This window comes from Somniosus microcephalus, chromosome 13 (genome assembly GCF_052327205.1).
Source record: "Somniosus microcephalus isolate GS21.2 chromosome 13, FLI_Smic_1.0, whole genome shotgun sequence".
In the NCBI taxonomy this organism is placed as follows: Eukaryota; Metazoa; Chordata; class Chondrichthyes; order Squaliformes; family Somniosidae; genus Somniosus; species Somniosus microcephalus.
Genome location: NC_140999.1, coordinates 109,903,438 through 109,918,634, shown reverse-complemented (window position 1 = coordinate 109,918,634; position 15,197 = coordinate 109,903,438). Strand labels below are relative to the sequence as shown.

Sequence of the window (15,197 nt, the reverse complement as noted above, 5' to 3'; positions counted from 1 at the left end):
GTGTTTTAAAAGCAACTTTTTTTTTGCTGGAAATGTAGATTTGAAAATGAACATGCAGAAAGTGGGAAAAAGAAACGAAGAGTTGGGAATCAAGATGGCGGCCACTCACCTCAGCTCAGAAGGATTAGGCCCACCCACACTCGCACCAATTGGTCACCCATCAGGTCACTCAACTGTAGGATTGGTCATCATCACGTCACTCAACTCTAGGATGGCCCGCCCGCACACGCAATGAACCCATCCCCGTGACGCAGCGACTGGTGAAGCGTCGCTCGACTGTACGATTGGTCAACTTTCACGTCACTCAATGCTAATGAGCGGATAATGAGCGGAATTTTGAACATTTTTTGGATACCGTCTGAACAATTTTTGTCTGACCAAAAAGTAAATACGCTTATGACCATTCCGGAATCATAAGCTTTCTTTTGATATAACACATGTGTAGGTACGCTCTATAACTTTTGAGTGTATAAAGTACATACAGACAGACAGACAGACGGAAGGACAGACAGACGAGCTCTTTTATAGATATACTAACTGGGGAGCCCCGCGTTGCGAGGGCAATTTTGGGGTGCGAGGGCAATTTTGGGGCGCGAGGGCAATTTTGGGGCGCGAGGGCAATTTTGGGCGCTTGGTCTCCCTGCCCCTCTGTGTCCCCCCTCTCCCTGTCATGTCCTCTCCCTGTCCTATCCCTCCCTCCCGTCTCCCTCCCCTCGCCCACCCGCTCCCCTCCCCACCCCCGCTCCCCTCCCTCCCCCCGCTCCCCTCCTGTCGCCCACCCCCACCCCCTCCCCTGTCTGTGTCCCTCCCTCCCCCGCTCCCCTCTGTCCCTCTCTCCGGCCCCTCCCCCTGCCTACCTGAGGTCCGGTGCCGTTGCCAGAGCGGGAATGCTGAGCGGCGGCCGGCGCCGGGCTCTCGCGGCCGGCGCATGCGCGGTCAGTGCGGCCGGCGCAGGCGCGGTCAGTGCGGCCGGCGCATAAGGCCCGCCCACACACGCACCGATTGGTCGACCGGTCAGGTCACCGAAGCGTAGGATTGGTCAATCGTCGAGTCACTCGACACTCAACTGTAGGAAGACCTCGACGTCACACGGTCGCTAATGAGATGCTAATGAGCGGAACGCTGAACGTTTTTGGGATACCGCGGGCGGGATTTTTGTCCGGCCGAAACGTAAATACGCCTATGACCGGTCCGGAATCGCAAGCTTTCTTTTGAGGCGACGCGCGCGTCGGTACGCTCTGTAACTTCCAAACGTATAGAGACCAGGCGGACAGACAGACAGACAGACAGAAGAGCCGCTTTATATATATAGATAGATAGATAGATAGATAAATGCAGCCAGTTGTTATGATCTGGAATGCACTGCCTGAAAGGGCGGTGGAAGCAGATTCAACAGTAACTTTCAAAAGGAATTGGATAAATACTTGAAAAGGAAAAATTTGCAGGTCTGTGAGGAAACATAGAAGATAGGAGCAGGAGTAGGCCATTCGGCCCTTCGAGCCTGCTCCGCCATTCAATGAGATCATGGCTGATCATCCAAATTCAGTACCCTGTCCCTGCCTTCTCCCCATATCCCTTGATCCCTTTAGCCTTAAGAAATATATTCAACTCTTTCTTGAATATACTTAATGAACTGGCCTCCACTGCCCTCTGTGGCAGAGAATTCCACAGGTTCACCACTCTCTGGGTGAAGAAATTCCTCCTCATTTCAGTCCTAAATGGCTTACCCCTTGTCCTTAGACTATGACCCCTGGTTCTGGACTCCCCGGCCATCAGAGACATCCTTCCTGCATCTAGTCTGTCCAGGCCTGACAGAATTTTATAGGTTTCGATGAGATCCCCTCTCAATCTTCTAAACTCCAGTGAGTATAAGCCCAATCGACACAATCTCTCCTCATACGTCATTCCTGCCATCCCAGGTATCAGCTTGGTGAGTCTTCGCTGCACTCCTTCCATGGCAAGAACGTCTTTCCTCAGGTAAGGCGACTAAAACTGCACACAATACTCAAAGTGTGGTCTCACCAAGGCCCTGTACAACTGTAGCAAGACATCCTTGTTCCTGTACTCGAACCCTCTTGCTACGAAGGCCAACATACCATTTGCCTTCTTAACCGCCTGCTGCACCTGCATGCTTACCTTCAGCGACTGGTGCACAAGAACACCCAGGTCTCTTTGCACTTCCCCTTCTCCAATCTATTGCCATTCAAATAATAATCTGCCTTCCTGTTTTTGCCACCAAAGTGGATAACCTCACATTTATCCACATTATAGTGCATTTGCCATGTTTCTGCCCAATCACCCAACCTGTCCAAATCGTACTGGAGTTTCACAACATCCTCCTCATAGCATACCCTCCCACCCAGCTTTGTGTCGTCTGCAAATTTGGAGATATTACATCCAATTCCCTCATCCAGATCATTAATATATATTGTGAACAGCTGGGGTCCTAGGACCGATCCTTGCGGTACCCCACTAGTCACTGCCTGTCACTCGGAAAACGACCCGTTTATTCCAACTCTTTGCTTTCTGTCCGCCAACCAGTTCTCGATCCAAGTCAATACCTTGCCCCCAATCCCATGTGCCTTAATTTTGCACGCTAATCTCTTATGCGGGACCTTATCGAAAGCCTTCTGAAAGTCCAAATACACCACATCCACTGGTTCTCCCTTATCTATTTTACCAGTTACATCCTCAAAAAATTCCAGTAGATTACTCAAGCACGATTTACCTTTTGTAAATCCATGTTGACTTTATCCGATCCAGTCACTGCTTTCCAAGTGCTCTGCTATTACATCTTTTATAATGGACTCTAGCATTTTCCCCACTACCGATGTCAAGCTTACCGGTCTATAATTCCCCGCCTTTTCTCTACCAGCTTTTTTGAATAGTGGGGTAATATTAGCTACCCGCCAATCCATGGGTACCGTTCCAGAGTCTATCGAGTTCTGGAAGATGACCAGCAATGCATCTACTATTTCTTGGGCCACTTCCTTAAGTACCCTGGGATGTAGATTATCAGGCCCTGGGGATTTATCGGCCTTCAGTCCCATCAATTTTCCTAACACCATTTCCCTACAAATACTGATTTCTTTCAGTTCCACCCTTTCATCAGACCCTATGTTCCCCGGCATCTCTGGGAGGTTATTTGTGTCCTCCTTTGTGAAGACAGAACCAAAATATGTATTTAGTTGGTCTGCCATTTCTTTGTTCCCCATTATAAATTCCCCCGATTCTGACTGCAAGGGACCTACGCTTGACTTCACCAATCTTTTTCTCTTCACATATCTATAAAAGCTTTTACAGTCAGTTTTTATGTTCCCTGAAAGCTTACTCTCATATTCTATTTTCCCTTTCTTAATTAATCCCTTTGTCCTCCTTTGTTGAATCCTAAACTGCTCCCAATCCTCAGGATTATTGCTTTTTCTGGCCAATTTATATGCCCTCTCCTTGGACCTTATGCTATCCCTAATTTCCCTTGTTAGCCACGGTTGGGTCACCTTTCTTGTTTTATTTTTATGCCAAACTGGGATGAACAAATTCTGTAGTTCATCCATTCGGTCTTTGAATGTTTGCCATTGCCTATCCACCGTCAACCCTTTGAGTGCCATTCCCCAATCAATCCTACCCAACTCGCTCCTCAGACCATCGTAGTTTCCTTTATTTAAATTGAGGACCCTAGTCTCTGAGTCAACTACTTCATTCTCCATCTTAATGAAGAATTCGATCATATTATGATCGCTCTGACACAAGGGGCCTCGTACAACAAGATTGCTAATTAATCCTTTCTCGTTACATAATACCCAGTCTAAGCTGGCCTGATCTCTGATTGGTTCCTCGACATATTGGTCCAGGAAACCATCCCGTATACACTCCAGGAATTCCTCCTCCACAGTATTGTTACTAATTTGGTTGGCCCAATCTATATGTAGATTAAAGTCACCCATGATGACTGCTGTGCCCTTATTGCACGCTTCTTTAATTTCCCTTTTCATGCCATCCCCAACCTCCGCCTTACTGTTTGGAGGTCTATAAACCACTCCCACTAACGTTTTTTTCCCCTTAGTATTTCTCAATTCTACCCATACCGATTCCACCTCATCAGAGCTAATATCCTTCATTACAATTGTGTTAATCCCTTCTTTAACCAGTAATGCTATCCCACCTCCCTTTCTTTTTTGCCTATCTTTCCTGAATATCGAATACCCCTGGATGTTGAGTTCCCAGTCCTGGCCTTCCTTGAGCCACATTTCCGTAATCCCAACCAAATCGTATTTATTTACTTCTATTTGCACAGCCAATTCATCCACCTTATTACAAATGCTCCTCGCATTAAGACACAAAGCCTTCAGGCTTGTTTTTTTAACGCTCTTATACCTGTTAGAATTATTATTTACTGTGGCCATGTTTGATTTAAACCATTGATTTCTCTGACTGCCACTTTTGTTTTTCTCCTTCCTATCTTTTGCTTTTATCCTTGTTTCCCTTTCCTCTGTCTCCCTGCTCAGGTTCCCAACCCCCTGTCATTTTAGTTTAAACCCTCCCCCACAGCACTAGCAAACACTCCCCCTAGGACATCGGTTCCAGCCCTGTCCAGGTGCAAACCGTCCGGTTTGAACTGGTCCCACCTCCCCCAGAACCGGTTCCAATGTCCCAGGAACTTGAATCCCTCCCCCTGGCACCATTCCTCCAGCCATGTATTCATCTGAAGTATCCTTCTGTTTCTACTCTGACTAGCACGTGGCACTGGTAGCAATCCTGAGATTACTAACTTTGAGGTCCTGTTTTTTAATTTATCTCCTAACTCCCTATATTCCGCTTTTAGGACCTCATCCCGCTTTTTACCTATCGTTGGTGCCTATATGCACCACGACAACTGGCTGTTCACCCTCCCCTTCCAAGATGTTCTGCAGCCGCTCGGAGACATCCTTGACCCTTGCACCAGGGAGGCAACATACCATCCTGGAGTCTCGTTTGCGGCCGCAGAAACGCCTATCTATTCCCCTTACAATTGAATCCCCTATTACTATCGCTCTACCCCTCTTTTTCCTCCCATTCTGTGCAGCAGAGCCACCCCTGGTGCCAGGAAGTTGGCTGCTGCTGCCTTCCTCTGATAAGCCATCCCCCCCAACAGTACTCAAAGTGGTGTATCTGTTGGAGAGGGGGATGGCCACAGGGGACCCCTGCACTACCTGCCTGCGCCTAGTACTCTGCCTGTTGGTCACCCGTTCCCTTTCTTCCTGTCCAACCTCTACCTGCGGTGTGTCCAACTCCGTAAATGTGCTATTCACGATGTCCTGAGCATCGTGAACGCTCCAGTATGTATCCAATCGCAGCTCCAGCGCCGCAATGCGGTCTGTCAGTAGCTGCAGCTGGATGCACTTCCTGCACATGTAGTTGTCAGGGACACAGGAAGTGTCCCTGAGTTCCCACATTTCGCAGGAGGAGCAGATCACGGGGCCCGGCTGTCCTGCCATGACTTACCCTTTAATTAATTGAATTTAAATTAAATCAATCAATCCCACTAATTACACTACAGTTAACTGGTTTACCAACAGTCCCTGCTACACTAGAGAGACCTTAGAAACTATAAACCAGATTTAAAGTTTAAAAAAGAAATACTCACCAACCAATCACTTACCTCCTTCCTGGTGACATCACACTTTGATTACTTTTTACCTCTCTCCCCTGCTGTTGAACTGGTATGCCTCGCCTCACCCCTCCTTTTAAAGTTGCCGCGCTGCTTGTACCTCACGCAGGTCCGCTCTGGTCGGGCGTCGCTGCTCACTCCACTCCCAGGTCAGCCGCTGTGGTCGGGCCTCGCCTCGCCCCTCCTTTTAAAGTTGCCGCGCTGCTTGTACCTCACGCAGGTGGAGTGGAACTAATTTGATAGCTCATTCAAAGAGCCGACACAGGCACAATGGGCTGAATGGCCTCCTTCTGTGCTGTAAGATTCTATTTTGTCTGCACCTTAGGTTCCCACATTACAACAGTGACTCCACTTCAAAAGTACTTCATTGGCTGTAAAGCGCTTCGAGACATCCGGTGGTCGTGAAAGACGCTATATAAATGCAAGTCTTTCTTTCTTTCTTTTAGGTGGGCACCCTTTCTCCTACACCTCTGCAGGTGGCATTCAGTGAGGGGTCACTAGGGTGCACTAGATCATGCAACATGTCACTTTGCTTGTGGGAAAGAACTGTGACCCCACTCCAAGCTCTAAAGTAGAGAATTGCAGACCCAACCAAAATCCACTGAAAGCTATGCCATCTATTTTGCCTTTTTAATAAAATCAAACTCTACTGCAAAGATCCTGGTTGCAAAACCCCGCTAATCTTCACCTTAGAGAGGAGAAAACCAACTGAGCCAGCTATGATTTCACACCATGTACACTATTTAAAATAAACAAGGTATTATATGCCAATGACAGATGCAATTGGCTCCACCATTATCACAGGTCAGAGCAGCCAACATCTCACGAGACGTACAGGCCTTGAACTGAATGATATTCACGCAATCTACCGCACATCTTTATATTTCCAAATGCATTCAGAAACACTATAAAATGTCAGAATGGCAACTACCACCATTGTGGCTGCCTATACACACACACACTATGGCCTTTGGGGTGGGCTCCCCCGAGGCAAAGGTTGGGGGAATAATTGGCCAATGCTCCCAGTCCTGATCACTATTCAGTGACTGCTTCTGGTAAGTGCATGCGTGTGCTGTCAGGCCAGGGCTGAATTGGCCTCCAATAGCCTACCGACACTCAGGGATTAATCTCAATATTTATTTCCACTGACTTTAATGTAAAAAATTTGATGTGACTAAATAAATATTAGGAGAGATGTAAAACGGGCTGCCAACTCGCTATTACCCGGTTTACACTTATCATACAAAGTCAAGATCTACCCCTCACTGCTCAAACTCATACATGAAGATTGGTCCCTTGGGTAAGGTTGGGGAAGGCTACAGGTGCTCATGGAACACAACATGCTGCAGAGGAAAAAACGGAGGAAATAAATGACTTATTTTAATGTACGTCAGTTAGCATTAAACATGGCATTTTATATTTAAATGGGCTTACTATCCGTGTGGTTCTTGCCAATTATGAAACTCACTCCCAGCATTTTCCTGATAATGACAGCTCTGGTAATGGCATATTTTCACCAGCTCACTGTTAATGAGCTGCATTGTGTAACCAGGTTTATGCGCTGCAATCATCTTCAGGACCGTTCCCCGCCCACCACCACCACCTCCGCCCCCACCCCAGATAGACTTTTCAGTTTACAAAAAGGAAAAAAAAAAAAAAAGTTAATTGAACTACAAAATGCAACCCTCAATACTTCAACAAAGTTAAACGGAAGCAAAACACCCTGCTGGAAATCTGAAATAAAAGCAGAAAAATGCACAGCAAGTCAGCCAAGACCTGAAAGAGGTCAACATTCGATCTGGTGCTTTCGCCAGGCTCCCACCTGAAATGTCAACTTGCGGAGGTCTTCACATGGTGCAATGTACCCATCAGAAACAACAAAAACTGCCGCCTCTTAGCACACGGCAACCTAATCCTGAGCATCAATATGCCAAGCAAACTGGCAACAGCAGCTACCATATTCCTCTATGACACTTCATCCCTTAAAATAAGACAGGGACTGACGTAATAAAACTCACTACGCACTTGGTTTGAGTATAAAGCAAGGCTTTAATCAACTTGTTTCAAAACATGGAGGTCTAGTTATCTTTCACTAATTCCTGTTTACAAAATGTCCTGGGCAAGCTGGGCCCACGCCCGAGTATTTATACTCCTTGGACGGCGCCACCAGCTGGCCGTCCAGTGTTATTTCATGAGTCTTTCTTCATAGATCATAAGATTCATAACATTCTTCCTCCCTAAAGATTTGGAAGTCCGATGACTTCCTTTTAACGGATTAGCCAGACCACGAATAGCCGCAGTCCTTTAGCTCTTCGCTTGTGGCTGGAAGGCACGTCCCCCTGGACCGTGTCTGGGTCCCTGGGTCGCTTGATCCGTCGACAGGGCCCGTGTCGCCTTGATCAACCTGAGGGAGACTGGGGAGATCGTGACTCCAGGTGCGGGTCCCCACAGGCGCAGAGCTGGCTTCATTTTGTTTGGTAGCCAGGGATTGACTGGCGTCCTGGCTTCGGGTGGCCATCCCATGGGGAGCGCGTGGCTCCCCGAGTTGATCCGGTGGAGTAACCGGCAGATCTCTTGATGTCCCAGATAGGGCGTCATCTTCAAAGGTGCACAGATAGGGCGTCATCTTCAAAGGTGCACAGAGTGTCGGCATCATTACCGTGGGACCCGCTATCATTTGGGTCCGTGGGACAGGGAGCCAGATCTCTGAAACGGTGGACTCCCGGCCATCAGGGTACCACACGTGCGCGTAAGTGGGATTAACGTCCGTTAACTCCACCTCATTGACGAGGAGATAGATTTGTCCGATCTGCCAAAAACTTCGGAGCAGCATGGGGCCGGGAGCTACCAACCATGATGGTAGGGACGTCCCATGTGTGAAGCGACGCTGGAACCTGAAGAATCGCTCGTGAGGCGTGACGTTGGTGGAGGTGGAAAGAAGAGACCTGATGGAATGCAACACGTCAGGGAGCACAGTTTCCCACTGCTGGTCTGGTAGGTTGCGTGACCTCAGTGCAAGACGAACAGCGTTCCATCTCTCAACCTGTCCGTTACCGATGGGATGATACAGTGTCGTTTTACTTGTGGCGATTCCCTGTTGGGAAAGATAACTTTTGAGTTCGCTTGACATGAAGGAGGGACCCCGATCAGAGTGGATGAAATTGGCCGTACCGCAAAGGGAAAAGACTTGATCGAGGCATTTGATCACTGTGGAAGTAAGCATATTGGGACAGGGGAAAGCAAAGGGAAAACGTAAATATTCGTCCACCATAGTGAGTAAGTAGGTGTTCCGCGTTGAGGAAGGCACTGGCCCTTTAAAGTCAATGGAGTCACTGCATAGGCTGCATAGCATGTATGAGCGAGCCATCCGATGGATGGAAGAATTGCGGTTTTAATTCCGCACAAATTCTAGAGGAGCATGTTCTTTTCACATCTTCCGTAGAAAATGGGAGATTTTTAGATCGCACAAAGTGCAACATACGGGTAACGCCAGGATGGCATAAGTCAGTGTGAAGATCTGCAAGAGTCGAAGTTGACATAGAAGAGCAGAATGCCCGCGTGAGGGTATCCGGGGCCACATTCTCTTTGCCGGGTCGATAATGTATGGTGTATCCAAAGGCGGCCAATTCCATCCTCCAGAGTTGTATTTTGTTATTCTTGATCTTAGTGCGTTTCCGGTTATCCAGCATAAAGGCCACGGAACGCTGATCGGTTAGAAGTGTGAAATGGCGACGAGCGAGAAAATGACTCCATTTACGAACAGCTTCGATGATGGCCGTAGCCTCCTTCTCGACAGGAGGATAATGGAGCTTGCTACCCTGCAAAGTTCTGGACAGAAATGCAACGGGTCAACCACCTTGATTCAAGGTAGCCGAGATCGCCACCACTGATGCATCGAACTCGACCACGAAAGGGAGATTTTCATCAATGGAGCGAAGCGTGGCTTTTTCCAATTGTCGCTTGAGGAGATTAAAAGCTGAAATAGCCATTGCCTCCAACGGAAATTACTTCGCGTGAAGCAGAGGCTGGATCTTGTCAGAGAAGTGGGGTATCCACTTCGCATAATAGGCGAACATGCCGAGTGCCCGACGACGAGAGCAGAGATTCGTAGGGGGAGGGAGCACCTGAAGCAGACGAAGTTGCTCCGGGTCCGGTTTGATGACACCGTTGCCCACCCAGTAGCCAAGGATGTTGACTGATGGTGCTGATTTCACAGATTTGGACTCATTTAAGGTTAAGTTGCGACGACTGAGAACGTCAAAAAATTTCTGGAGGTTGGCATCATGCTCCTTTTGGTCATGACCAGCAATGGTGATATTATCTAGATATGGAAAAGTGTCCATTAAGTTCTCCTGTTTGACTAGGCTATCCATTGCCCGTTGAAAGACGGCCACCCCATTGGTGACCCCAAATGGAAGGCGACAAAACTGGTAAAGCCGACCATTGGCCTCAAAGGCCATATACTTTTTGTCAGAGTCCTTTAACGGTACTTGATGGTATGCGCTCTTTAAATCAAAAGTTGAAAATACCTTGTAGCTGGCAAGGTTATTGACCATGTCATCGATGCGTGGTAGTGGGTAGGCATCCAGGTTGGTATACTGGTTAATAGTTTGCGAGTAATCGATGCAAAGACGTTTCTTGTGTTGCTTCAGAGGATTTTTAACAATGACGACTTGAGCCCGCCAGGGAGATGAACATGGCTCAATGATACCATCAGCTAGAAGGTGAGAGATTTCCACCTCGATAAAGGATCGATCATCTTGGCTGAAACGTCGTGATTTAGTGGCTATGGGCTTACATCGGGGGGAAAGATTGGCAAACAAGGAGGGCTCGTCGAGGGAAGCCGCCGAAAGCACACAAAACGGTACTTTGAAAATAGTAAGCTCCGGCTTTGACCCTCCAAACTCGAAAGTGAGTCTTTTGTGTTGTTTCTGGAAAATCTGTCCCAGGAGCACATCACTGCATAGGTTTTTGAGCACCCCGAGCCGGGTGGAGAAATAAGTGCGGCCATTGAGAATAAGGTCAACAAGGCAAAAGCCAGAAGAATTGGTGGTCAGTGTCGTCAGAGCCATTGCAATTTCCCTGTCCGAGGGGTAAATACGCAGTTTTAACTTACTGACAGCCCGCTCACTAATGAAGCTGTCAGAGCTGCACGAGTCGATTAGTGCGCTCAGAATGTGTCCATTTACCGAAACCTTTGTGGCTGCATGGGACAGACTTTGGGAAAAAACAGCTGTGATGGGAGGAGGGGCAATTTTACCCTCGACAGCTGTAACCTTAGTAGTGGTTCTTGGGGGAGGAGCAGTTTCATAGATAACAGCTATAACCTTAGTAGTGGCTCTTGGGGGAGGAGCAGTTTTATAGATAGTAGCTGAAAAACTAACAGGAGCTCTCGACCGGTATACCTTAGAAAAGGGGCCTTTCTTACTAACAGTGGCTCTTGACTGGCATACCTTAGAAAAGTGACCTTTCTTGCTGCAATGATTGCAGGTTGCGTTACGAGCAGGGCAAAATTTCCTATAATGGAACGCACCTCCACAGAAGAAACACTTCCTTCCAGATTGCCAAGATGGCGCTAGGGCAGGGTCGTCATCAGTGAAGGCTTCTAGGGTAGGGTTGTCATCCGCTAAGTTAGTCATCATCAGTGAGGGCCTCCGCCCAAGACCTATCGAAGGAGTCATTAAAAGTGATAGCAGCAGCCAGTGCACGAGGTAAAAGATAGGTATCTGCATTTTTCTTTGCTAAGTCCAGGGAACACGCCTGGTCACAGGCAGCCTGTAACTCGAGGGTTTTATTCTCCAATAGATGCTGGCATATGAAAGGAGACGTAATTCCATTAATAAAGGAATCGTGAATTAGCTCCTTCTGGTACTGCTCAGCTGTGACAGCTTTAAGGTTACAATCCTTGCTGAGCCTGCGAAGCTTTTGAAGGAATTCGTCAAGTGATTTCCCCGAGTTGTTGTCGAGTTGTGGCCAATAGATGCTGAGCAAAAATTTTGTTTGGGGCCTTAACATATAGTCACTGTAATATTAGGATAGCGGAATCATAGTCTACACAGTCTTCGATATAGTCAAACACATGAGGAGATACATAATTGGCAAGTATCTCTAATTTATCAGGAACATTCTCAGCACACACCCTGAGGAAGTTGCTGAAGGTACGATACCAGTGTTTCCATACCTTAGCAGTTGTAGGTGAATTTGGGTCCAGGTCAAGCCGGGCGGGTCTGAGTAGTTTGTCCATGATGGATTGATTTCTACGCCAGAGTTCCCTTCTGCAGTTGAAGTCGTAGCTGGCTGTTCCCGAAATCACTCAGAGCGTGGAGTCGATATCAAGTTGATTAAATTGACGTAATACAACTCACTAAGCACTTGGTTTGAGTATAAAGCAAGGCTTTAATCAACTTGTTTCAAAACATGGAGGTCTATATCTTTCACTAGTTCCTGTTTACAAAATGTCCTGGGAAAGCTGGGCCCATGCCCGAGTATTTATACTCCTTGGACGGCGCCACCAGCTGGCCATTCAGTGTTATTTCATAAGTCTTTCTTCATGGATTATAAGGTTCATAACAGGAACATTGTTTGTTATATGTATGTATAAACTAATAGTAGTCAGTGTTGTAAAAGTAGAATGCCACTCAAATCCCTGAGCAATACAACAACTTGCATTTATATTAGCGCCTTTCCGACAACAAAAACATCCCAAGGCACTTCACTGAGACGTAATCAAAAAAGAGATGCCAAGTTAAAGGAGGCAACATCAGGAGTGACCAAAAGCTTGGTCCAAAAGGTGGTCTTTCAAGAGGGTCTTAAAGGAAGAGAGGCAGGTGGAGAAATTTATGGAGTCAATTCCTGAACTTTGGGTTTCGACAGCTGAAGGCACAGCCGCCAATGGTGGGGCAAAATGTGGCATGGTGGGGGGCAATGAGGTGTACATAAATCATAGAAGGGTACAGTTGGGGGGGGGGGGCTGGAGGAGGGAAAGGCGAGGCAATGGAGGTATTTAAATGCAAAGATGAGAATTTTAAATTTGAGGCATTGGGACACTAGGAGCCAATGTAGGTCAGCGAAGATAGAGGCGATTGGCGAATGGGACTTGGTGCATCATAGAATAAAGGCAACAGAGTTTTGAATGAACAGAAGTTTATGGACAATGCCAGTTAGGAGAGCACTGGAATAGTCTGAAGGTGACAAAGCCACGGATGTGGGTTTCAGCCACAGATGTGCTGAGGTAGGGGCAGAGGTGGATGATATTACAGAAGTGGAAGTAGGTAATCTTTGTGATGATGATGCTATTGCGACTGAAGTTTAGCTCTAGGTCAAATAGGACATCAAGGTTGCAAACAGTCTGGTTCGGCCTGAGACAGTGCCTGGGGAGGGGGAATAGAGTCAATGGCAAGAGTACGGGCTTCATGGCAGGTGCCAAAGGTGATGGCGGGCTTCAGTCTTCACAACGTTTAGCTGGAGAAAATTGTAGCTCATCCAGGACTGGCTGTCGGACAAAGTCTGACAACACAGAGGCAGTGGCGGAGTCGAGAGAGGTATTGGAGAGGTGGAGCTGGGTGATTTAACAACCTTTGCACATGACAGGACACAACATAACAACAACTTACATTTGTACAGCCCCTTCAAGGTTGTAAAATGTCCCAAGGCGCTTCACTGGCGCGTAATCAGACAATAATCGATACCGAGCCAAAGGAGATGACATTAGGTCAGGTGACCAAAAGTTGGTCAGAGAGGTTGATTTTAAGGAGAGTTGAGAGGTTTAGGGAAGGACTTCCTGCATTTAGGGCCTAGACAGCTGAAGGCACTGCCAGCAGTGGTGGGGTGAAGTAAGTGAGGTAACGACGAGAGGCCAGAGTTGGAAGAATGCAGTGTTCTCAGAGGCTTGTATGGCTGGAAGAAGTTGCAGAGATAGGGAGGGGCGAGGCCATGGATAGATTTGAAAACAAGGATGAGAATTTTGAAATCGAGGTGTTGCTTAACCGGGAGCCAATGTCGGTCAGCGAGCACAGGGGCGATGGGTGAGTGGGACTTGGTGCGAGTTAGGACACGGGTAGCAGAGTTTTGGATGACCTCAAGTTTATGGAGGGTGCAAGATGGGAGGCTGGCCTGGAGAGTCAGGACTTTGTATCACCTGTATTTGACAGTCAGGCCCCACTTAAAGAAGTCCCTTTCTTCCAACCACCCTCTACCCAAAAAGAGCAAAGAAATAAATCTGTTCTCACAACGATCAACTGTCTTCTAGAAGATTATAGCCCTAACTTAAAAATAAAAACTTAGTAAACTTTTAAGTACATTAACTGGTGTTCACAGTATTGGCTCCATAAGCCAGTCACCTCTTTCAAGGCCATGACAGTGCCAGTTTAAAGTTCATCTCGACTTTTTATTTTTGGCCCGATAACTGGATTGAAGATCTGTGACAGTCCCTGGATTTTGCAAAGCTGCCTTTAAACAACAAAACAAGAACTGGGGGTATAAAATGTTACAACCTGGTGTTTATTTAGGGAAGGGGGTGGAAATCACTAAAGAACAAATTGAGAAGGACAAGAAGGCTGGGGAGACTCACCGAGGAGCAGCAGCCGGTGTGTCTGCTTGTACTCGCGTTTCTCCGCCTTCAGGCTCTTGTCGATGCTCCGGCTGCGTTTCTTGTCGGCTTTGAGCCGGGCTTTCTCCTCGGCCCGGAGCCGCTCTCTCAACTGGCCGTCTGGATGCTCGTGTTGGCCGGCTTCCCCTTCCCCTCCGCCGGCGGCGCTGGCATTGGCCGTCCGGCCCCCCGAGTAAGCGATGGTGGAGGCGGCGTGAGGACCGAGGAGTCGCGATCGGAGGCTGTAACACGTCCCCATGATGAAATACTGTAGCCAAAGAACGGATACAATCCCTCCCTTAGCCCGGGCCGGGCTCGGCGGCTCCTAGCGATGGCAACTCAACCAAGGGCAACTTCAGCCGCAGAGAATCACCATAATCCAGCAGGGAGCAGACAGCCCAGAGAGAGGAGAAGCCCAGCTCCCTCCTTCTCTCCTCCCCTCTTCCCTCCTTCTCTCCTCCCCTCTTCCCTCCTTCTCTCCTCCCCTCTTCCCTCCTTCTCTCCTCTTTCTCCTCCCCTCTCCTCAACCCTTCCTTCTCCTCTCCCTCTCTTTCTTTGCTTTCTTCCCCTCTCCCCTTCCTCTCTCTCTCTCTCTCTCCTCCCTTCTACTCTCCCCCTCTCCCCTTCCTCTCTTTCTTTCCTTCCCCTCTCCCTCCTTCCTCTTCTTATGCTCTCTCTCTCTCCCTCCCCCCTTCCTTCCTTCACCCTCTCTCTCTCTCTCCCCTTCCTTCCCCCTCTCTTTCTCTGTGTCGCTTCCCTACACCAAAGGAACGGCCCAAATCCCTGGCCTTGATTCCTCTACAAACACACACACACTTTCTGCCCCTTTTGGCTATTTTTTTTAGAACATGCAGAAAGATAACAGTGCCCTCAGTGCCACGTGATCAGGAAATGAACTATTAAAAAAAACACACACATTACCGTAACTGACTGGCGCTAAATCGCCTCTTCTCCAAATCAACT

At 47.9% G+C, this 15,197-nt stretch overlaps 1 protein-coding gene across 1 annotated transcript in view; it reads right to left on the bottom strand.

The window, feature by feature from the left end:
• The window catches only part of gnas (GNAS complex locus), a 447,325-nt gene extending 432,615 nt beyond the window's left edge, over positions 1-14,710 (bottom strand). The window contains exon 1 of the mRNA XM_086005197.1: positions 14,217-14,710. Coding sequence (XP_085861323.1) covers positions 14,217-14,493 — 277 coding nt within the window. The 5' untranslated portion in view covers positions 14,494-14,710. The remainder of the gene's footprint in view (positions 1-14,216) is intronic.
• Positions 14,711-15,197: the final 487 nt, after the last annotated feature.